The sequence below is a fragment of the Gobio gobio genome (assembly GCF_949357685.1).
Source record: "Gobio gobio genome assembly, chromosome: 4".
Lineage (NCBI taxonomy): Eukaryota > Metazoa > Chordata > Actinopteri > Cypriniformes > Gobionidae > Gobio > Gobio gobio.
In genome coordinates, this window is record NC_137100.1 from 52,669,974 (window position 1) to 52,695,518 (window position 25,545).

At 39.5% G+C, this 25,545-nt stretch overlaps 1 protein-coding gene across 2 annotated transcripts; it reads left to right on the plus strand.

Annotated features, from left to right (window-relative positions):
- Positions 1 to 342: 342 nt before the first annotated feature.
- On the plus strand, positions 343 to 25,228 carry ankle2 (ankyrin repeat and LEM domain containing 2). Of its 2 annotated transcripts, none has more exons than XM_079815804.1 (13): positions 343 to 615; positions 2,506 to 2,973; positions 4,656 to 4,850; positions 5,110 to 5,303; positions 7,578 to 7,766; positions 11,766 to 11,888; positions 11,983 to 12,055; positions 13,810 to 13,979; positions 14,116 to 14,222; positions 14,351 to 14,541; positions 16,365 to 17,211; positions 20,136 to 20,267; positions 22,361 to 25,228. In XM_079815804.1, the coding sequence occupies exons 2-13, from the start codon at positions 2,526 to 2,528 to the stop codon at positions 22,608 to 22,610; spliced, it is 2,919 nt and encodes a 972-aa protein (XP_079671930.1). In that variant the 5' UTR covers positions 343 to 615; positions 2,506 to 2,525; the 3' UTR covers positions 22,611 to 25,228. The 2 variants fall into 2 exon arrangements, with proteins under 2 accessions (XP_079671930.1, XP_079671931.1); XM_079815805.1 differs by lacking the exon at positions 343 to 615 and adding an exon at positions 1,282 to 1,409.
- Positions 25,229 to 25,545: the final 317 nt, after the last annotated feature.

Consider the following 25,545-nt stretch of genomic DNA (forward strand, 5'->3'; position numbering starts at 1 on the left):
TTGTAGAGTTTGCACAGTATGCACATTTTCATTATGCATTTTACAATTATTATTTTTTACATTGATTTTACATAGCTGAATCTTATTTCCACCACGGAATAAAATAATAATAATAATGGTTATTGCGACTTTTTTTTACCAGAATAAAAAAAAAGTCCGAATTGCGAGTTTGTATCTGACTATTCAGACAATTTTTTTTTTTTTTTTTTTGTATCAGAAAACCTTTATATATTTTTTCTTTCCGTGGCGGAAAAGGCTTCCATGATGTTAGTATAATAAATACACGACGTAGACACTTGGGAGCGCTACTAACACCAATTCAAACACAAGCAAAGCTACAACGAGCGAGCGAGAGAGAGAAAGACTTCCGGGAGGCACATTTTTTTGCTCAGGCGTTAACTTGAAACAAATGGCGTGATTTCTATGAACCCCATATTTCCAGTTGTGTGTGGTTATAACTCTTCTTGTACAGAACGTGAGTGGTATTATCGAGTGCGAGCTATTTGTTCCTGTGTTGCCACAATAATTGCCAATAGGCATGGCTGTATGGAAACTAAGCATGTAAGGATCTCTTGGTGTGCAGCCCATCTCCACCTGCAGACGGAAGAAGAAGAGGTAATAATATATATTCGCTTATCAGGCTGAGTTTGTAATCACTCACTTCCACAGCTTATCTTGTTTTTTGTCTTTATTAGTAAAGTCAACCTGTCAAATGTTAAATATCACGTGATGAGATTAATACTTGCTATATTGTGGGATGTCATTGTTGGAGTATTGACTTAAAATGTGACGATTACTGGTAGTAAGTCTGACTCTTCCGGGAATCGGTTCTTTCGAACAGTTCGTTTCAAACATTTCTCATTCCTTTACGTAGTGCTGGAATTTCTGACATCCCGTCGTCGCATATTACATGTATTTTTTGTTAATAAATTCGTAAAAACAATGACAAAATAAATTTAAAACTGTTTCAGGGTAATCATTACAAAAGCGTTTGTGTTTATCTTTAGTACATTTCTGCAAGTAGTGATTCACATGGACATATGATGCATATCTTTAATTTCATTTTGAATATAATAATGGAATAAAATAAAATTGTCCTGCCCAGATCGGTTTTGTGAACCGGTTCATTCGATTCTTTGCATGGAGCCGACTCACAAGATCGATAGTCCTTGCACCCGGCGTTTGAAACCTGTTTGAAACACATGAACCCTGCCCGACATACTGAGCATGCGCAGGCTGTACCAGACGCATGCGCAGGCTGTACCAGACGCATGCGCAAACCGAGCTGTAAACAATGCGACCCTTCCAGAGCGTCCGCGCGATTCACACTCGTAGAAACGTTTAAGAAATCACACATGCACAACTGCGCTTTCACGTCAGGCACGGCATCGCTGCTCAGCTGATAGATGGTAAGTGGAGCTAAAATGACGGGTGACATTTTCATTATCCGTGTTCAGATCTGTCATCTCCATTAATCATGATCATCAAAATACAGACAAAAACTACAATGGATGGTAGTTTGGGCGTGACACCTCGGTTTCAATAAACTTTTTATATGTTGCAAATGCGCGCTTGCTTCACAGGGGATGGGATTTAGACGAGTTTAGATCAAACGTGACCGGTGCCACGATTTGAACAGCTGCACATCATGTCACACGTTTTTTTTTTTAATCTTTAACAATGTAAAGGATCTTTATGCTGTCAGTTTAACTGGCGCGTCCACGACGTCATGGCTCGTTTCATAAATGTGAAGGAAGTAAATAATTTCAACAGTTCCATATGTCATATTGGGATAACTTTGTTTCCATTGTTTATTGTGGGGGTGAAAAGGCATGGGCATTGCCTCTTATACATAATATATAATAAAATAAGGGACGTGTCTTCTAAATTTAACCAGTAAATGTATATATTAGAAATGGCAGTGTTTGTGGTGCTTTTAGTGAAATTGTGGGATTGTCCTTGTTTTGGATTGGGGCTTTTTATTAATTAAAATGTGATTTTTGGTTTCCAATTGCTGTTTAAGGATGTGTTTGATTTCTAAAACGTGCACAAACAAAAAAATAGTGAGTTTTATTTTTTTAATTAGTCTTTTATTGCTCGTTGTCATCCTTTTATTGTCTCTGACAAAGATTTCAAGCATTATATCCAAGCTATTTCATATTCAAAGAATTCCAAAGCTCTTAATTTACTTGGTTAAATGATGCAGTGTATTTTGTCGAGGATATATATTTTACATGTATTTATTTTTATCATTGTTGCTTTTCATATCTAGTTAAGTACTTTATTCAGTCTGTACATTTGCATTTATTCTTCATGCATATTTAATGTGATAGCTTAGCAATAAAATAAGTAAATTATTTCTCTAAACCACTAGTAGTGTGTGCAGAACATTACATGAAGTGCCCTACCTGTGTTATACTATCTCTGATACAGGGCTCTCTTTTCTGCATGTGTGCTTTCATACCCATTTCTTTTCATAACCCCAAATGTGTTTTTTATAATCAGGTAGCCAAAACAACAGAAGCATGGACGCGGTCCTGAGCAGGTTGAAAGGTCTCACTGCTGACGAGTTGAGGGAGGAGATCATTAAAGCCAATTTGAAGTGTGGCCCCATCACTGCCACGACAAGAGCCATATTTGAGCGTAAACTTGCCAGAGCTCTAGTGGAGACTGCTGGACTTACTGAGGCCGATGGCAGCGGTGGGAACAGTGCCTCGTTGGAAGGTTCTGGGAGTATAGTGCCACCCAGTGCCATATCAACAACCCTAGATCCGGTCACAGGCGACGATGGAGATTTTGGGTACGGCATGGGCCTCAACCCGCCGGAGGAGGAGGCTCTGAGTGGAGCGGTGTGCCCCTGTAATGTGGAGAATTCACAGTTGGAGTCACAGACTCCCTCTAAAACTGCACAGGTGTCTCCCACTTTCTTCTATGGGGTGTGTCCTTTGTGGGAGGATGTACTGGCTAGGAATGGTAAGCAGTTTTACCTTTACTTTAGACACGAGCAATGTTCCCTCGAATCTGTGCGTGTCGCGCATGGCCTTGCACTTCTGATGTTGCACAGCGGAAAGATGCAAAATGTGTGGGGATTGTAATCTAGTAAATGAGAAATAATTGCAGTGCTCTGGTCAGCCGCTAGAGAGTTAGTGTCGCTATAGAGTTAGACCCGATGAATGAAAAATACAATAAAAACAATAATATTGTAACATATAATAACCATTTAATTTATTTGAATTGTAATTCATTCCTGTGATGCAAGGCTGAATTTTTAGCATCATTACTTCAGTCTTCAGTGTCACATGATCATCAAATCATTCTAATATGCTGATTTGGTGCTCTTGAAACTTTTATTATTTTTAACGTTGAAAACTGTTGTGCTGCTTAATATTTTAGTGAAAAGGGAGGGACGGATGTGCTGTACCGATTCTTTCTGAAAATAGCCGAACTCAGCCATGCAGTGGGCGGAGCTAAAGAGTCACGAACACACACACACACACACAATAGATCATGGCATTATCCCTGGATAACTTTCTATTCACTATACGTTCGTGTTGTTTACATTATATGCACTTACGTGACGATTGCCAACAAAACACGGACATTTTACTTAACGCCTGCGGTTTCGACTCGGGAACTGGGAACAAACAAACACACTTGCAAATAACTCTTGCTTCGGACAAACAAACAAACTGCATCCGCTGTTTCCTTAACGCTGGGTTATTTGCAAAGCTGATAAAGGTTATCGTTCCCTCACACAACCAAAAACATGCTTCTTTAGTGACATTGTTGATTTCGTGGTCTAAAAACAAAATGACAGCGCTGCCGGCGGCTTCTGTAACCCGAATGAAGCTTGTTGATGGGCGTGCTCTCGCTCTGGTTTGGGAGAAGTGCCCATACACTCATCCGTCCTTCGGATGAGACGTTAAACCGAGGTCCTGACTCTCTGTGGTCATTAAAAATCCCAGGATGTCCTTCGATAAAGTGTTGGGGTGTAACCCCGGCATCCTGGCCAAATTTGCCCATTGGCCCCTGTCCATCATGGCCTCCTAATCATCCCCATATATATATACGATTGGTATCATCCCTCAGTCTCCTCTCCACCAATCAGCTGGTGTGTGGTGGGCGTACTGGCGCAATATGGCTGCCGTCGCATCATCCAGGTGGATGCTGCACATTGGTGGTGGTTGAGGAGATTCCCCCCTTCTATGTAAAGCGCTTTGAGTGCCTAGAAAAGCGCTATATAAATGTAACAAATTATTATTAATTATAATTATACAAGGAATTCCGCCCTTTATGACGTCATGCAGGGCCTTGGTCGAAAAAAAAACTTTCCAAAACTTGTTCGAATCCTGAAGGAGTGTATTTGGCACAGAAATACTCTGTCATACATCCAACTAATTTTTTGACATTTTGGCCATGTTTAGCATGAGAATCCAACTCTTTAACAGTGTAAATAAGTTAGAAAGCATGAAATGGCATTACCCCCCCAATAAAAAAAACTAATATCAGCATCAAGGATTTTTTACCCTCTGTAATTGGTTGTTTGCATTAATTCTGGAGAGTTGTTAGTATAATAGACTTGTACATGCATATACAGATGACTTAAACCTGTTATGTTGGTCTAAGACTGATTTTCTTTTCCTCTGCCTCTGTAGAAAGAGCCCATGTGTACATTGATAAGAAGGAGGCTTTGCAGGCTGTTAAAATGATGAAGGGGGCTCGGTTTAAAGCCTTCTCCAATCGTGAGGATGCTGAGAAGTTTGCCAAAGGCATATGTGACTACTACCCTTCGCCTAGTAAAAACACTCCCTGTGTTTCTCCCATCAAACCTGGCCTGGTGTTTAACAAAGGTGAATAACCTCTCCATTTATTTCAGATGTTAAGCCCATTAAAAACTTATTTTATTTTATTTATAATTTTAATTAGTTTCAAAATTGATATTTTACATTATAAATAAATGTATAAATGTTATCAAATAATGAATGAAGTAAAAAATGTTAAGCTAATCGTGTGTGTGTGTGTGTGTGTGCGTGTGCGTGTGCGTGTGCGTGTGCGTGTGCGTGTGCGCGTGCGCGTGCGCGTGCGCGTGTGTTAAATTACTCAAACCAGACCACCCATCTATGATGGAGGCAGACGCAATCAACAGGGAGAAGGCAAACAGTTTTAAGAGTCCTCGGACACAAGATTTGACGGCCAAGCTAAGGAAGGCTGTGGAGAAGGGAGACGAGATTGCCTTTACTGAGCTGGTTTGGAGCAACCCTCGTTACCTCATCGGGTCAGGGGACAACCCAACTGTAGTCCAGGTGAGGGCTTTTGTACCATGATCTGTTTGTATGGAGTTGTTTTGGCTCTTTTCCCACTTGATATAGTGAGCTCTTGGCTTCTTTGCAAAGTTCAAAGTCTCTTTCGAAACTGGCCTTGTATCCTAAAGGTCCCATGGCATGAAAATTTCATTTTATGATGTTTTTCAACATTAATATGAGTTCCCCTAGCCTGTATATGGTCCCCAAGTGGCTATAAATTTTGATGGGTGTAAACCGAGTTCTGGCTGTATTTCGCTGCCTTTGAGAAAAGGACAGCTCAGACGAGCTGATCTGGAATTCTCCTGTTATGACATCATAACAGGAACAGTTACCTCCCCTTCCTCTGCTTTGCCCGCCCAGAGCATTCAGAGAAAATGGATTCAGTTTATGTCAGCACAGGCTTTACAAACAGACTTTACAATATGGATTCGACAGCACCGTGACAAACAGTGAGTAACAGTGTTCATTAATGTCTGATCTGTGATCAGTGATTCCTGATCTGTAGCTAATCGTTCAAGTTCACTCGACTTTCTTTCTAGATCGTTTCTTTCTAGACTTTCTTTCTAGATAGTTTAATGATCGCTATCTTGATGCCCTAAGCGTAGTGCATCAGTGAATCAAGCCAGTGACTAAAACGATCGTTTCTGTTAGTAGCATGAAACAAATCCGTTTTTTAAGTGATTAAACTACAGAGAGCGATCAAAGAACACTCTTTATAATGTTCGAAGCTGTCAATCACACGTCGCGAGTGTATCTGCACACTTGCCCAAACTGCCGTTGTAATGAATGACGCTGTTATGCTGCACAAAGCTCTTACTGTATTCATGTCGATGTCGTGTTTGCTGTTAGTTGAGGTGAAAGCATTTGTGAGAGAACGCGCTGCAATGAGGAGATCACTGCATTCACACGATCAACAGACTGCCTGTCTCCTCAATGCTCATCACTGCAGCTTTTCATGTGATAGGAATAGATCATAAAATAATGCTATAATCCACACTTTGACGATCCGAATGATGGCTAGACTTTACTGATGTTTCAGGAGTTTATTGAAACCGTTTATCTCCAAAAATCACCGTAAGAGCTGGACAAAAAACAAAGTGCACAACTCTCTCTCCATAGCATTATCAATAACAATACAGCGAAATACACAAACATACTCATTACAAATTACAGTAAATAAGCACATACCTTTTGCCTTTTCGGGGGGTGCTAAACAAACTGTAAACTTTAAATCTGCTTAAACCCACTGAATGATGAACCGCAAGCTCTCAGGAGCGCTCTCTCTTTTTTCATATCGCTCCGTAGACTGCAACACCCGTCAAAATAAAAGACCCTACTTATTTATATGGATAATACAGACCTAAAACCTATTTAAACGCACAGAAATGTCAAAAATGTACACAAAAACAAATTATAAGATTCATTACAATGAAGTCTGTTACAATAAAACTTCCTCCAGCACTCCGTGGTTCACCAGTGCCCAGTCAGTCTCTCTCTCTCATGCATGCAGTGCCTCGCTAAACCACGCCCCCTCCGCAACATAATCTAACACTCATTTCAAAAGCAAAGATGTCAGCCAATCACAACAGTGGCTGAAGTCACACAGCAGACACGCCCCTTGAAACAGGGCATTCAGCCAGAGGGGTAATAATAGTAATTATGACATTTTTTTTAATGTAAAAATCATACTAACAATAAAAGTACACCTCAGGAAACATTATAAAATAATAGAAGAATGCCATGCCATGGGACCTTTAATATTAAGTTCCCAAATATTTCCACATGCACCATTTTTTTCTATATGATTATGAAGACAACTATATACTTTTAAGGTCAACATTAACATTTAAATATGCTTTTCTTATTTTACATGGAAAATTGCAGTATATAAATGATTTATCTGTGCACATCATTATTTTTTAAATTCATGTGTCCTCATAATTTTTTATCAAAATAACTTCCCCTCCCTCTTCTCTTCTTTGATGATGTGTTTACTGGCACAAGGACGGGACAACCTGTGAATCACATGAGATCGCAACAAAAGCAAACCACAACAATCCAGTCAATTCCCATTGGACAAAATCAAGTCCCGCCCTATATTTACTTTCTTGTTTGAGAAGCCATTTAACTTGGATATATGTCACAATAGAGAGGAAAATAGAATTTGTTTGAATGTCGACTTAAAGCATGTTCTTCTACGTATTCACAACAGCTTATGTAAAGTCTCTGAATGTTGTTCCTTTAAATGTTTCTCTACTGTAAATCTGACCGCAGGAGGGCTGCAGGTATAACGTGATGCATGTGGCTGCTAAGGAGAACCAGCCAGGCATTGTTCAGATCCTGTTGGACACTCTTGAGAACCCAGATTTCATGCGTCTTATGTACCCAGATGACCAGGAGAGCATGTTGCAGAAACGCATCCGGTATATCGTAGACCTGTACCTCAATACGCCAGATAAAGCTGTAAGTGCTACATCTTAATCTGTCTTTAATATTTAACTGTTCAAACATAATGTCCCGGTTTCACAGACAGGGCTTAGATTAAGCCAGGATTAGGCCTTCGTTAAATTAGGCCATTTAAGTAGCTTTTATAAATGTGCCCTAGAAAAAAAAACATTACTGGCGTGAATCTTGAGACAAAACAATTGCATTGGCATATTTTAAGAGAGTGCAAGCTGTTTCAGTTAAAACAGCTCAAACATGCATTTTAATCTCGGACTAGTTTAAACCTTGTCTGTGAAACCGGGAGAATGTATTGTAATGAGAGTTGAAGTAACAGCTTTCGCATTCCTCTGCTATTTTTTTGCTGGTTGCATCCTAACCATAGTAGTGTAATAGTGACTGAAATGGGCATCAACTCCATTAATGGTCCCTCACACAGTCATTTACTTATACTATATACTAGGGGTGTAATGATACACTCATGTTACGATTTGCTACGATACAATACAATATTATTGCGATACTTCAAGACATGGTAAAAGTTGGTAAAAAAGCTAATTTTGGTATTACATTGGGTTTGGACTTGGACATATTACAATAAATAGGCTTGGACTTGTTGCTGATGACAATGTTGACACCAGAATTAAAATATTCTGAAGCTGAAAATACAGAATTATTTTATACAAATATGCTTGCACTCGGTCACTGATATATTTAAAATAATGTTGGCCAATTTTTACTGGTAACATATGACATTTGGCATCAGGACCAACAAATATTCCCCCATTGCATTATTATACATCATATTCATTTAACATTATATATTAGCTGTGGGACAAAATATCGATAGGGCAATATATCGTTGTCCTTCTCTGTGCGATACGAGAATCGATAGGCAAAGGCCAGATTTCGATATTTTAATTAATAAAATAAGTCGCTCTAAATAGATTTCTCTGCTCCCAGTGTCACTACTTCATGGCTTCTCAAGGTGGCAGTAGTTGGTATTCTTGGTATGCTACAAACCAGCTTCAAGTTTCAGCATTATTTAGCAGAAATATGACCATATTCTCTGGCTAAATATTTTAGAATTCTTCGCCTTATTGTTTCCATGGCGACGCATCATGCTTCTCACATGACACACAGCACCCACAATAGTGTTGTATGACAGCTCGCCTGTATCGGGTTTATATCTGATATTCTGATTTTCAAATATGTGTAAGACTAAGTGAATGTGTGTTAGGTAATCTATAATGCGCAATAGGCGCCGATATGTTAGTTTGTGCCTCAGAGAATCGGATCTGTTGGATTTACAACACATAAATTCATCTTCATCTCACGAAATACATGAAAGTAAGTGACTGCTGAACTGGGAGAAGAATAGAATAAACAATATTGTTACTATATGTGTATCTGTTATGAATAAAACATGTAGTCAAATTATAACTCTGAAAAGATTATTGTCGCTTCCATAGACATCAGGGTGTATTTTTTGCTAGTAACATTGCTTATGTGCGTTTAAATGTCTGAAACCTAAAATAAACATTATGTGGTTGAAAACACTGAATAGTTGTGATGTGTGACTCTGGCTCAGCGCCAGCCAAAGCGCAAAAGCATCTTTGAATTTAAGTGGCACCGAAATCTGCATTCTGATTCGGTCCGGTTACATACTGGTTATATAGGTGGCACCGGGTTTCGGTACCCAACCCTACACATGAATGAGGGAAACGTTAACATAAGTTAACTAGCCTAAGAAAAATATTTTTTTTTTAACAGGATGGCGGGCGGCAATGTGAGTAAAATAATAGATGCCCCAGCCGCGTTTAAATCCAAAGTCTGGAAAACCTGCTCTCAACTTTTTCACAAGCATTTTGTTTTCATAGTAAGACCAATATCGTGATGTATCATTATAAGATTGCTTAGCAATATATTGATTATCGCAGAATTGCTGTAGCGTGATATTATCGGTATCGTATATCGTATTGTGAGGTACCCTGTGATTCCCACCCCTATTATACACTCACCTAAAGGATTATTAGGAACACCTGTTCAATTTCTCATTAATGCAATTATCTAATCAACCAATCACATGGCAGTTGCTTCAATGCATTTAGGGCTGTGGTCCTGGTCAAGACAATCTCCTGAACTCCAAACTGAATGTCAGAATGGGAAAGAAAGGTGATTTAAGCAATTTTGAGTGTGGCATGGTTGTTGGTGCCAGACGGGCCGGTCTGAGTATTTCACAATCTGCTCAGTTACTGGGATTTTCACGCACAACCATTTCTAGGGTTTACAATGAATGGTGTGAAAAGGGAAAAACATCCAGTATGCGGCAGTCCTGTGGGCGAAATGCCTTGTTGATGCTAGAGGTCAGAGGAGAATGGGCCGACTGATTCAAGCTGATAGAAGAGCAACTTTGACTGAAATAACCACTCGTTACAACCGAGGTATGCAGCAAAGCATTTGTGAAGCCACAACACGCACAACCTTGAGGGGGATGGGCTACAACAGCAGAAGACCCCACCGGGTACCACTCATCTCCACTACAAATAGGTAAAAAAGGCTACAATATGCACGAGCTCACCAAAATTGGACAGTTGAAGACTGGAAAAATGTTGCCTGGTCTGATGAGTCTCGATTTCTGTTGAGACATTCAGATGGTAGAGTCAGAATTTGGCGTAAACAGAATGAGAACATGGATCCATCATGCCTTGTTACCAATGTGCAGGCTGGTGGTGGTGGTGTAATGCTGTGGGGGATGATTTCTTGGCACACTTTAGGCCCCTTAGTGCCAATTGGGCATCGTTTAAATGCCATGGCCTACCCAAGCATTGTTTCTGACCATGTCCATCCCTTTATGACCACCATGTACCCATCCTCTGATGGCTACTTCCAGCAGGATAATGCACCATGTCACAAAGCTCGAATCATTTCAAATTGGTTTCTTGAACATGACAATGAGTTCACTGTACTAAAATGGCCCCCACAGTCACCAGATCTCAACCCAATAGAGCATCTTTGGGATGTGGTGGAACGGGAGCTTTGTGCCCTGGATGTGCATCCCACAAATCTCCATCAACTGCAAGATGCAATCCTATCAATATGGGCCAACATTTCTAAAGAATGCTTTCAGCACCTTGTTGAATCAATGCCACGTAGAATTAAGGCAGTTCTGAAGGTGAAAGGGAGTCAAACAAAGTATTAGTATGGTGTTCCTAATAATCCTTTAGGTGAGTGTATATTGTAGTTTAATGTAGTACTGACACTAAAACTCTGTAAATTTGAATTTGTTTTCTCACACAGTTATTTTCATTTTGGTTGAACTATACACAATACAGATTGTTACTATCCATGATACATATTGTTGCATTTTTGTATTGCAATATATTGTTACACCCTTACTATATACTGTAGGTGTGTTTATGCAATGTCGGAATTACCATCATTATGGCATTCCAACTGCAGAAAAAACTACAGAAACACTGAAAATGGCACTAGTCAAATGTAGTTAAGTAGTTATCTCGTAATATAATTTTTTTTTAAATTCCAGTAATTGGCTGTTATTAATCTGAAAATAAGGCATACAAAACAGTTTGATGTAGCTAGCTTAGAGTTGGCTAACTAATGTCTAATGTCCTGCTAAATTAACTTTAGAAATGTATTTTATCTATAATACATTTGCATAACAACTGTTTCTTGTTGTATTCATTTTGACGTTAATATTGTTTCCATAGAAACGCATAATTCTGATTCTGAGGACGAACAACTGGGTTATTATTATCTGGTAATTACGTGAACATACTCTGATAAGCTCAAAAATATTTTGTAAAATTTGTTCCTACAAGGTATTTTTAATCTTGGATTAAAACGTTTTAGTGCTGCCTCAGAATTTTACAAAGACGATATCTTAAAAGCCAACATTATTTTGATGCCAATGTGCTGAACATCTTTTTCTGTCTGGTACATGCATATGATATCTATCTAATACGCTGCCAACTGAATGCTGTATCCTGTGTTTCATAGGGGTTTGAGACGCCTCTCCACTTTGCGTGTAAATTTGGCTGTCCAGAGGTGGTGAACATACTGTGTTCTCATCCAGACATTGACAAGAACTGTAAGAACAAGTACAACCAGAAACCCTCTGAGGTACGGCAACCCTGATACATTAACTTGCATGCTAAGGATTTCATAATTAATTTTATCTTATTTATCAGTCATCCATTGTATTCCCTTAATTTAGGTGATTTGTGAAAGAATGAAAGAAAAGGGTAAAATTCAAGAGGTCAAACAGAAGATGAATGAATATTTAGAAGGTAAGCCAAAAAAGTTCCAAGAGGTCCGGTCTCTATATTTCCTTCCTAGCATAGGTCCGGACAAAACGGTTGTACTTTTCCATGGGGGCAGCCGTAAGCACTCCTAAACAATCCTAAACTCTCATGCTGCGTTCACACCAAATGCGAATAGAGCGTCAAAATCACGTCTACCGCGTCTAGTTTGATGTGTGAACAATTTAAATCCATTTACGCGCCCACAGCGATTTGGATGCGCATATAAATCGAACGTTTGAAGCAAAAGAGTTGCGCGTTCAAGGGCGCTCCAGGAGAAATATGTCATAAAACACCACTCTAGCTCTTTTCATTTTCATAAAAAATATATATTAAACATTAATAGCCACACAAATGTGGTCCAGGCAACTCCTACATTATCTTCACGGCATGTATATTTAAATATCCTTAAACAATAAAGTTATGAAACTTCTCTTTGCCCTCAGTCAAAACGATTTGGCAGACAACAAATTAAAGATTCATGAGAGCAAATATCGCCCGTTAGATCCACACAAGACGAACCACTACAGGACATCAGAGCCAGCGGCAAACGTCAGAAGGACTGGCCGAGGAAAGACTGCTCTCACTGGGTTAATGACCGCCCGGTGATCTCCTGGATCTCACAACTCCAAAAACACAAGATCATTTTTTTAAATAGGCGCTCTCTTTATAAATAAACCACAGATTTGGCTTTAAACAACTACATTCTCACCTGAAAAAGTATTAAAACTACATTTTGTGACACAATAGTAGTATTTTTAATTCATGGAGGGTTTCTCATCACATCACTTTTACCACGTGACAGCAGCAAGCAGGCTCCTGATTGGTTAACGTGGCGCGAATTGACGCCAAAGTTCAGATTTTTCAACTCTGGCGTCGCAGGACCTCCAGACGCGCGTCAACGCGCATTTCCATTGACTTAACATTGAAATCACTCGCTCCTGACACTCTATTCGCGTTTGGTGTGAACGCAGCATCAAAACAGTCATCAAAGATGAGAATCTTGGGCCCCAAGAGCCAAAGCAGTGATGTCTCATGATCTCATCATGAACAAAAAACAAGTTAACTAGTTTTTTCAAAGTTTTCTGTCTACCCTTGCCATCTCTAAATCATTTTCCAAATAATACAAACATTGTTTATTGTGAAATGCTTTTAATATGCTGGTTTGATAATGCTAAATGTATGGAAAAAAACAAAACGTTTAAAGGCGTCACACGTTAACTTGTCACACTTGGTTTAGTTAAACGGTCGGAGACATCTGTATGAAAGATACAAATAATTTTCTTTGCTGCATTCTTGTTTTCTGCAGCTTTTTAGCAGAAAAGTATCTATTTTACTGCTCACCGTGTTTCTGCTACTGTTGTTAAAATAACCGCGTCATCTGCAGCTGTTAATGTGGCTCTTTTCGTCTTTAGCGGGAGAGAGAAGCAACACTCAGTGGAAAGGGCTTGAATGAAGTGTGTTTGGTTCTAGATAAAAATATTAGAGGATATACGCAAACGATCATGAGCGCGTGTGGTGTGAACCGCTTCTTTGTTTTGATGTGCTGCTCACATTAATCTGTAGAAACAGTAAAATGCTGCAATTATGTGCTGTGGCCCTGAAGGAACCAAGCTGGGGTCCAAAATTGAACCTCGGTCCGCCATTTGAATACCGCTGGTATATACTTGTATTAAAACATTTAAAAAATTTACATTTAGTTGCATTCCATATTCTAACACCTGATTTCTGATTGGCTACAGATCGATTATACATCCCATTATTGAGAGCCACTGATAACTCCTCCCAGCCTGTGATTGGTGCACCTTGGTCCCCTGAGCCTATGGAAAACCTGTCACCACGGTTACCCAGAAGCCCAAAGGATCCAGTTATGGCAGTCAGGGCATTTGCTGGGCCTTTAAGTCCATCTAAAGTGAGTAAAAAAAAAAAAAAAAATCTTCTCTTTTTGAGTATATTAGAGTTTCGTGCTGTCAGACTCAACAGATGTTTAGTCATTATTATGACCTAATCAAATTTGCTTATGAATGGAAACAATTGTGGTGTTATAGGCGGATGAGTTCAGACGGGCATGGAAGACTCCTCCCAGAGAACGGGCAGGGCATTTTCACAACATCTTAAAGTCCGACCCAGACCGTGGGGCAGAAAGAGTTGGCAGGTCAGTGCTAAGATATAATTTAAGGAAGCTAGACATTACATTTATATTTCATACACTCGTTTCATGCTCTTTAGGCATTAATAGAGCATTAAGCATTGATTAGGTATCGGTGTCTTGTCTGTGAGCAGAGATCTGGCCCATGAATTTGGTCATCCCTGGGCAGAGTACTGGGATTTCCTGGATAGTTTTGTGGACCTGCAGTCAACTGACGGCCTAAAAGTGCTTGAAGAATACCTCAGTAAAAAAGACTTCAGGGAGCGCGCTCATGAGGAGGCTGGAGAGAATGAAACCAGCAACAGGTTTAAAACCCCATCTCCGGGTAAGATCACCGACTCTTAACATACCTGCAGACTTTTGGCATATTTTCTGTTCTGACATTAAAATAGGCCGTTCACCCGATTCATGCAAATCTGAGGAGTTTTTATTTGATGAAGGGTTATATGAACTGACTGTCTTCACAAAAGTTGATGGCATTTTCTTTTTATCTTACCTTTGAATGCGTTTGTTTATTTCTACATTTCCATAAGCACCACCTACTGTCAGAAAATAAATTAGCATTTTCATTCAGCTCGTCTGACGTTTTTGTTCAGACAAATTAAAGTGCCCTTATTACGCCTTTTCGAATATTACCTTTCATGTGGTGTGTAATCTAGCTGTTTGTGAATGCAAAAGTTCTGCAAAGTTTTAAAGATCAAATTATACTTCTTGAATTACATTTATATAAATGCATATCATTGCTTGCTACTGTACTTTTAAGATTTCGAAATGTAAATTGTGGCTGGTTTGCATGTAAAATTATTTGATTAATATGTAATGTATATGTGGGCAGTTATACACTCACCTAAAGGATTATTAGGAACACCATACTAATACTGTGTTTGACCCCCTTTCGCCTTCAGAACTGCCTTAATTCTTCGTGGCATTGATTCAACAAGGTGCTGAAAGCATTCTTTAGAAATGTTGGCCCATATTGATAAGATAGCATCTTGCAGTTGATGGAGATTTGTGGGATGCACATCCAGGGCACGAAGCTCCCGTTCCACCACATCCCAAAGATGCTCTATTGGGTTGAGATCTGGTGACTGTGGGGGCCATTTTAGTACAGTGAACTCATTGTCATGTTCAAGAAACCAATTTGAAATGATTCGAGCTTTGTGACATGGTGCATTATCCTGCTGGAAGTAGCCATCAGAGGATGGGGACATGGTGGTCATAAAAGGATGGACATGGTCAGAAACAATGCTCAGGTAGGCCATGGCATTTAAACGATGCCCAATTGGCACTAAGGTCCCTAAAGTTTGCCAAGAAAACATCCCCCACACCATTACACCACCACCACCAGCAGCCTGCACAGTGGTAACAAGGCATGATGGATCCATGTTCTCATTCTGTTTACGCCAAATTCTGACTCTACCATCTGAATGTCTCAACAGAAATCGAGACTCATCAGACCAGGCAACATTTTTCCAGTCTTCAACTGTCCAATTTTGGTGAGCTCGTGCAAATTGTAGCCTCTTTTTCCTATTTGTAGTGGAGATGAGTGGTACCCGGTGGGGTCTTCTGCTGTTGTAGCCCATCCGCCTCAAGGTTGTGCGTGTTGTGGCTTCACAAATGCTTTGCTGCATACCTCGGTTGTAACGAGTGGTTATTTCAGTCAAAGTTGCTCTTCTATCAGCTTGACTCAGTCGGCCCATTCTCCTCTGACCTCTAGCATCAACAAGGCATTTTCACCCACAGGACTGCCGCATACTGGATGTTTTTCCCTTTTCACACCATTCTTTGTAAACCCTAGAAATGGTTGTGCGTGAAAATCCCAGTAACTGAGCAGATTGTGAAATACTCAGACCGGCCCGTCTGGCACCAACAACCATGCCACACTCAAAATTGCTTGAATCACCTTTCTTTCCCATTCTGACATTCAGTTTGGAGTTCATGAGATTGTCTTGACCAGGATCACAGCCCTAAATGCATTGAAGCAACTGCCATGTGATTGGTTGATTAGATAATTGCATTAATGAGAAATTGAACAGGTGTTCCTAATAATCCTTTAGGTGAGTGTATATTGGGGACTGGGAAAAGCATCTGATTTCAAAGAGCAAGGGAAATCCTTCACTCCATGAAATGTCCTCTTTTAAATTTCAGGAAAACTGAAGAAGTTCTGTAACTCCATCTCTGTGGGGGCATTTCTGGATGAGGGTGATGACATCAGCCTGGAGGAGATCAAGAACAGGCAGAATGCTGCACTCACCAGTATTTCTTCTGTGTGCTCCAAAGATGGCCTGCAGGGGGCGGTAGGGGGCCTTGAACTTCACATCCTACCAGTTTCCCACAGTGCTGACCTCATAGAGGCAGCGGCAGAGCAGGATTTACTGCTCTCTGAGAAATCCTTGATCTCAAGCAGTAAAAATGGCCTGTGCGAACAGGGCCCTGGGGACAGGACTCCAAACGGGGACAAAATGTCCCCTCACATCTGCGGTTCCTCCAATTCCTGCATGCTTTCGCCCATCTCAAACCTAATGGCTGAGTTCGAGAGAATGTCTCTGCTGGATGAGCCAGAAAGGACAAATAGGGAGAGGAGGAGGAGTGGAGGGAAACGCCACAGAGACGCCCAGGCCACAGAGCTCACCTCCGGACTGGGCCGCCTCTCGCTGTCCTCGGAAGATGACTCTGTGTTTGAGAAAGACAGGACGTCCGTGTTACGAGCAGCTGAGAAGGATGGACTGGAGAGAAGAAATGAAGTAGATGGGAGGTCTAGTGCAAGTTCAGATGAATACTTTCTGGCCATTGAGAGGTTAGAACCTATGAACCAACAGACTGTAGAGACTTCAGGGGGTGAGCGCACAATATGTGCCAGATCAAAATCCTGGGATCATGGGGGAAGAGACCTCAGCTCCTCAGGGTCTTCCAGCTCTTACAGATCACTTGACAGCTCTCAGGACTTCATACTGCGGACCCCTCCCAGAGTGACGAAAGGACTCTTCATTGAAGGGTGAGAGGAGCATATTATCACTGTGATATTTCAGGCGGTATCAGAGAATTTCTAAATTGTGATTTCTAGACTAGGAAAGTAGTGGAATTAAATATTAAGGCTCTTGTAGTACAATACAGGGGTGGTTCCAGGCCCTTTATAGGGGGGCTTCAGCCCCTGTCTGTCGTCTCAGCCCCCCTAAAACTGTAATCAACTATCTTAACGATTGGGCCAGTGCTGCTTCCTCTAGAAAGTATTATTTTCACATGTTTTTAAGTCTTGTCAGTTTAAATATTCAATGGGGTATTCACACGCTGTGATAGATTGTTTCTGTGTGCGCGCATAGACAAACCATGTGCAAATTCATCAGTTAACACCATTGCGGAGTATTTTCTCCTTAACTGCAGTTTACCAAAGACAGTCGCCCCTGTTCTCAACGTCACAAACATTTTGTAACCAATCCCATCATATGGGATTAGCATATCATGACATTAACTATGCTGTGAAGCAGGGGAGTCTCGAGAGGTCCGGTGATCCCGGTATATTTCTCTGTTGATATGAAAAATCAGGTACATTTAGCAATATAGCGGGTGAATTTTGTATATGATGTACAGTGGCATGAAAAAGTATGTGAACCGCTTGCAGAATCTGTGAAAATGGGAATAATTTTAACTAAATAAGAGGGATCATACAAAATGCATGTTATTTTTTTTATTTAGTACTGTCCTGAATAAGATATTTTACATAAAAAATGTTTACATATAGTCCACAAGACAAAAAAAAATGCAGTGCATTTATTAAAATAACCCTGATAAAAAGTTTCTGAACCAATGATTCTCAGTGCTGTGTGTCGTTCCCTGGATGATCCACGGCTGTGTGTTTGTTTTGTGATGGTTGTTCACGAGTCCCTTGTTTGTCCTGAGCAGTTAAACTGCCCAATGTCCTTTAGAAAAATCCTCCAGGTCCTGCAGATTCTTCAGTTTTCCAGCCTCTTTTTCATATTTGAACCCTCTCCAGCAATGGCTGTATGATTTTAAGATCCATCTTTTCACACTGAGGACAATTGAGGGACTCAAACACAACTACTAAAAAAGGTTCAAACATTCACTGATGCTCCAAAAGGAGAAACAATGCATTAAGAGCCGGGGGGTGAAAACCTATTGAATTTGAAAATCAAGGTAAATTGTACTTAATTTGTCTTCCGGGAAACATGCAAGTATCTTCTATTGCTTCTGAAGGGCAGTACTAAATGAAAAAAAATTATATTTAAACAAAATAAGAAAAATTTGGACATCTTCATCCTGTTTTTCTTAATGCATTGTTTCCTTTTGCACTGAGAATCAATGGTTCAGAAACTTTTTATCTGGGTTATTTTAATAAATTCAGCAATTTTTTTGTCTTGTGGACTATATGTAAACTTTTTTATGTAAAATATCTTCGTAAATATAGTACTAAATAAAAAATAACATGCATTTTGTATGATCCCTCTTATTTAGTTAAAATTATTCCCATTTTCACAGATTCTGCAAGCGGTTCACATACTTTTTCATGCCACTGTATATTACGATGTTATGATGAATTATAGGCCTTTCTCCACTGACATTCTAAGTTGTTTGAAGCATTTCTAAGGATACTGAATTTTTAAAGGCAGACTGAGATGGCGAATGGGAACATGGTTTGTGTAACATTAGCAACACATTATCTGTTTGATCATGTAGTCAAGCCAAAGGCTAATCATATCAATTAACGTTACAGATGTTGTAGAGCGATACATAAAGCGTGTTAACATTCTGATACATCGACTTGTAGACGAGCCTGTATAATTTACTCTTCCTTAATTTCTGGTTTATACATGTATACTACAGCAAATTTGAACGAGTAGATCAGGTAGTCTGAGATGGAATGAGTGAGTGGAGGCGGGGACCAATTTGCATATTCATGGTTCCGCACATACTAAATAAAGCAAGGGTGCAGAGTTACATTCAAGCTATTTTAAGACATAAAGAAAATATTTTCACGGGGGGAGAAACATTTAAATATGTAATTTTGGTGATCAAAGGTTAGTTTTAAGTGATTTAGCCCTGAGTCAATATTTTTGCTAACAGTAATGTTGATAATCATAAAAATAAATGTTGTTAGTCAAACAGTAGCAGACACGTGTACTGTACTGCAGAAAGTATATCCTTTATATATTATAGAAATTGTACAAAAAATAAGTTTAAGTACTGGTAAGCTACTTTTGACTTAGGCACCACATAGGCAATGGCCTTTTGCTCCTGGGACTCTGGGTCTATTTTAGTGTTCCATGACTCTGCATTGGATAAGTTATTGTATTTTTTTGTTTTGTTGTTGCATACATTTTGAAATGTTACTTGAGTCGTGGCTGCTGAAAATTCAGCTTTGCCATTACATGAATAAATATATAAAAATAGAAAAGTTATTTTAAATTGTAATGTTATTTCACAACAGTATATAAATAACAGTACAAACTATTTTTGATCAAATAAATACAGCCTTGGTGAGCATAAGAGACTTAACAAGCCCAAACTTTTCAATGGTTATATGTACATATTTATTTTTTATTCTGTCTCTATAATTATGATATGATTAAAATTACAATCACACACCACAGTTTAAAACTATTTAGATATATCCCATAAGTTACAAAAATGTAAAACCTCCATATTTAAAATTGAACAGAAGCTTGTGTAATATTTAGTTTGAGCTCCTGTGGTAGTCACATTTTCTGAAGGTAAAAAAAAAAAAAAACTCACCATTTGTTATAAAATAAATGGGGGGGGGGTCTTGTGGAGGTGTCCCATACACTATCTAGTCCCTTTAGTTATGCTCCATTCTAATATATTTTAGGATCTAGAATCCGTCTAAAATGAATGGAAAATTCAAGGTTTCGGCTTCAAACATTCATACTTTGTTTCCTTTTTCAGTCATTCACCCAGCAAGTTGGACAGAGAGGTTTTGTCAGCTTTAGGAGTCACAGATGTTGACCCTCTGAAGTATCCCAGCATTCACAAATGGAAGAGCACAATTCAGGCATTCTCCCACTTAGAAGTGCAAAGGTAGGTCTGTGTAGCTCACTAGTGAGAGTATTACATTATAATACAATTCAAAAGTTTATTTTAAATGACTGTCACTTTTGATAAATTTAATGCATTGTCTTTGAATACAAGTATTAAAGACATTTATAAGTATTCAAGTATTCAAAAGACATCCTGTTCTTTTGAATTTTCGATTCTCACAAAATCCTAATTAAAGGGGTGGTAAAACACATTGTTTTGAAGGCTTGATTGTGTTTGTGGGGTGCACTGTAACATGTGTTAATGCTTCGTTTTTAAAAAAAAAATCATTATTTTTCATATATTTGACATTTATTCTACACTGCTCTGTCCCTCCTTGTAAAACGGTCTGATGCTTTCCGGGTTGTATGAAGCCAGTCCCTCAAAAATACGCAGTGGGCTCAGATTGGTTAGCTGGCCCAGTGTGTTGTGATTCGCTAACCGCAGTGTACGTTTATCGGAAACGTCACGCCCCTTACCTTACCGGTAGACTGTGCTTTTGTCAGTTTTAGAAACGATGGCGTCAATAAAACCACACCAATCTGAGCCCGAATCAGACCCAGAACATTTTAGTGAAGATGATCGAGCAGAACCTCTTCAGTCCTAATGAGTAAAGACTGCGGATCTATAATGATCGCTACTGAATGGCACTGTTACTTTTGTATTTTTAGAACGATTATAGCCAAATATCTGTCGCAAGAACTATTAACCCAAAACACTAAACACTGGCTTTACTATAGTAGCCAAATCACACACAGAACCATGTTAAGCATGCCTGTAGATAAACAATACATAAAAGCTCTAATCAAAGAATCATTTACACTAATGCCAAGTTCGCTGTTGAGATTTTAACGTTAGTGTTTGTAACGTTAGGTGTTCGTCGGATAACGTTAAGTATGAATAAGCATTTAACAGACTGGTTTGCAGAACAGTGTTGTCATCTGTTTACTTCCTTGCTACAACCTATTACAGGAAAACACATCGATGAAAAATAAAGTTGACAGACTTACAGGTTGTGGCCCGTAAACAGCTTTTGTTTGTAAATCCAGCTTTCAGGTCAAGCCGTTGTGCATATCCTGCATTGAACTCGCGAACATTGTGAAAGTTTTCCTCCGTGAAATGTGCTGCGGGAGGGAGCCCCGCGCGCGTCGTGCATTCACACACTGGCCGCGTTATGCAGCTGACGTAGTGCAAATCCGGTGTTGAACTCGCGAACATTGTGAAAGTTTTCCTCCGTGAAAAACTGCTGCGGGAGGGAGCCCCGCGCGCGTCGTGCATTCACACACTGGCAGTGTTTGTCTTATGCAGCTGACGTTGTGTCATACACACGTGCATATAACATGTTGTATGTTAAATGCTCTGCAACGCACCCCTGTCCCTATGAAGGCTGAACAAAGCAAGTACCCCAGACCTGCAATCCGGATGAATATAACAGCGTTTCCTCGGCATCGCGGCAACAACACTCCAGCCTAACTATACCACAACAGCGCCGCGCGATACAAAATGGCCTCACTCCCCCCTTATTTAATATTCTCGGAGGAGGGGTTTATGTAAATATTAAGCCTGGTGATGTCACCAACCCTGGAGGAATGTGTGTAGTCGCCTACTGGCCGTTTGCTGTAGTTCTTAGAAATGGATTTCTTTAAAAGCAAATATCTCCCTTTGCTTTAAACTTTGAACGTTGTAACTTTGCAGATGTTGTTTATGCTAAAGCAGCAACATTACACGCTAGCTTAAGTTAGAATAGTGAAATCGTGGTTTACCACCCCTTTAAAATTTTTATTGCGGTTTCCCACAAAATATTAAGCAAGACAATTGTTTTCAACACTGATGATGATAACATTTTAAATTATAAAAATGTATACTGTAAATATAAAAAAATACATTTAAAAATATATTAACGTTTTTTTTACTGTATTCTTTAAAAAAAAAAAAAAAAATCTTACCAAGCCCAAACTTTTAAATGATATGAGTGTATATTCCTTTATTTTCAAAAAGCAAGAAAAATCCTGTTTGTCAATGTCTATTATAGGCTCTTGAGAACATCTTGTGACAAATATTTATGTACACTAAGAGATCTGTATTTATGTTTTCAGCTGGCAGACTCCTGCAGTGTACAAGAGTCATTTCAGGGCTCACTCAGTCACCCCTGGCTCTCCAGCGAGCGGTTTGATGTCTCCCGCGGGCCGTTTCAGCCCAGCTCGTCACATGGGCTCACCGGATGTCTGCAGCCCTGGACGCTATAGCCCAGCACACTCCAATTACAGTCCCGCTCATTCAAACTACAGCCCGGTCAGCTACATCCAGCGTATCCGGCTAAAACATTTCGGTGACGCCCCCATTTAACAAATGCTCTCCATCCCGTCCAGCCCCACCGCCAGTTTCTACCGATTAGTAACTGAAATAACAAAAGTAACTAAATCCAGCATGGGCTGTTTCAGAGGATGGAACATGTCATAACGGAAGCCATGAAATCTGGGCTCTTAGTGCCGTGCAAACCGCAGATAGGATCTCGCAACAGGCCGTCCTTCAGTTTGAATGCTCCTTGGTTCATAGAACACAGCTCAAATAATAATATGCACATCTCCTGTGGGTTTTCGAATCGTCATATATATAAATATATATATATATATATTCGGTACTTCTGTGTATGACACAGAGTATGTTGATCTGTGATGGTCGTATAGACTTTTCTAATCTGGTTTTGTTTTCTGTTTTCTTTATTTTTTGTGTGTGTGTGTGTGTGCGTGTGTGTGTGTGCGCGTGTGTGGATTTACAAAGCTGTGTCTTTAATGGAAATTAACAATTTTCCACTTAACACGGTCATTTAAATTGGGGGACAAGGTGTCAATATATAAACCCAGAGCTAAATTAAAATTAATGTTGTAGTAGTAAATTATTTAATTATTTTTGCTAGTTAACCGTCAGTAGCACAAAATGCTCATTTTAATGGGTATTTAATGTTTTTAAAGGGGGGGGAAAAGTCGACTGACTGCCAGAAGTAATTTTTTATTCTTTAATTGGAGAACTGCCTTACATTTCTTAAAGGAAAGACCAACTTCTGGATCTCAAAAGCAGGGGTTTATTCATGCCTTGTTAATAGCAGCCTTAGGTGTTGGGGGGGGAGTGATCTATGACGTGTTCAAAAGATTCTTCTTTTTTTATTTTTAAGTTCAATAAATGTGATTTATCATTTGTTTGCACTTTTAATTCTTTTTGGATTTTGACGCAGTTCGTCGTGACCAACGGATGAGATGTAGTCGAGTTTGTTGGAAAGACTTCAATCTGCAGCTTGAGCCGTAGCTACCGTGTTCAAACTAGGGATGCACCGAATCCAGATTTTTGGGGTTCGGCCGAATACCGAATCCACTGGTTAAGATTTGGCCGAAACCGAATACCGAATCCTACTCCCATCCTCAGTCCATTATCACAGTAAACACATTAATGAAGTAAACAACGTCCACAGCAGTGTAGGGACGATATTGACCATTTAACTGTTAACCGAAAGTAAGAACTTTGACCGATTAATACTATCAGTTAAACGGTTTGTTTTTAACGCTTTTTTGTTTTTTATGCATGGTTAATGCTGTATAGCGTTATTTTTTCACTCACGGAGCGCGTCGACATGTGCAACCACAAACCAGATATATCTCGCAAAAAGAAGCAATGGAAAGCTTACTGTGTGGGACCATTTCAACAGAAAAATTCAGCAGCAGAACAAGCTCCTGACTGGTGGAAAGCAAATGAAGGCGCTTCCCGAGGCTGGCCACTCTAGCGAGGCCTCTCTGTATTCCCGGGACATCGGTGCCATTTTAAGCCTTGTTTAAGGCTTTTAATAGGGTGGTTTTGGTCAAGTTTACTAAAGTAAACATTGTTGCGTATGTTCTTCTCAACCGCTGTTTTCTGATGTTTATAAAAAAATTACCCCGAGTCGCCCTCTGTCGTTTCAAAGAACTACACAACGGAGGCGCGCACGCAGTCAAGCGATACAGATCCACTTTTGGGGCACGACTGAAGCGTGGTGTTGTGACGCTTCCCCTCATGTGTATGTTGATGGGCGTTCCTCAAGTTTACCGCTATGGGCGTGTAAAAAGCCCAATATTCGGCCGAATCCGACCCCGAATCCTGGATTCGGTACATCCCTATACGCATGCAAAGCTGGTGATGATTGATGAGTGTGGATGGCAATGTCATAATAGCTGTAAGACTTGATGATTGTGAATCCAGAGTGTTGTAAGTGCACTTTAAATGTGTCCCTCATCCCATCATCAATGGACAATGTTTCAATCATGTCAGTGCGATTCTCTCATTGGCTTTTGAAATGGACCCATTTTGCCAGATCTCAGACGATTCACCCCAGTCATTTTCAAATCAAAGCCGAAAAGCACCAGGTAGCTCAGTTTTATGTGATGAATATCTCAAGGAAATGAGTTCAGAACATCCTCTGTGGTACTTTCAGATCATGTGATCGATTTCTTTGGTGCCCGTCATTCTCAGTGTAGTGCTGGCCTGTTGATCTTTGCTTTGTAAAGCTTTAGTGCCTTTGATTATGATCTGTTTGGAAGGGCCTGTGGCTCCTCAGTGTATGACAAATGCACTGATCCCATACAAACTGAATAGACCTTTTTTTTTCTGTTTCCTAGTATAAAATACAGTACAGTAGCATTGGCATATGCAGTGTCTGAATACCTCTTAAATGCGATTGTAAGAAGAAAAAAAGTTTACAGTTTAGTTATTGCTAGTGTTGTATCAATGCCAGCCTTACTTTTTGTTAAACGATGCTTTGTAGTGCCAACACTGGTGAATTGAAAATAAGTTGCAGTTTATTGTTGAGAATTTAATTATTTTTGTTGTTCTGGCCTTTACGTTGCATGCATTTCTAGTCCTATTTTATTACAGTATACGTTAAAGGAAAGTATTTGATGTTCTATTGATGAACGATAAATAAAGTGCACAGTCTTGTAACTTTACTGACTTTCTCTGACTGTACAAAAAAAAAAAATCAATCTTACTTTATGGAAACTAGTACATTTCATTTTGGTGATTACACCAATTTTTCACATTATTATTATTATATTTTTTAAAGTCTCAGAGGTACACTACTGTTTGGGGTCGGTAAGATATTTCAAATGTTTTTGAAAGATGCTCCCAGAGTCTGCATTTATTTGTTCAAAAATACAGTAATATGTGAAATATTAAAATTTTAAATAATTTGGCAACTGGAATTTTCAGCATGGGTGCTCAATAAAAAGTTCTTGTTAAAATTTTACATCAATGTTAA

Excerpts from the sequence above, each read along its gene's own strand:
- ankle2 (XM_079815804.1), top strand. The coding sequence starts at position 2,526 with ATGGACGCGGTCCTGAGCAGGTTGAAAGGTCTCACTGCTGACGAGTTG. Across the intron at positions 11,889-11,982 it reads ACAACCAGAAACCCTCTGAG|GTGATTTGTGAAAGAATGAA; the intron begins GTACGGCAACCC and ends CCCTTAATTTAG. Across the intron at positions 14,223-14,350 it reads GGGGCAGAAAGAGTTGGCAG|AGATCTGGCCCATGAATTTG; the intron begins GTCAGTGCTAAG and ends GTCTGTGAGCAG.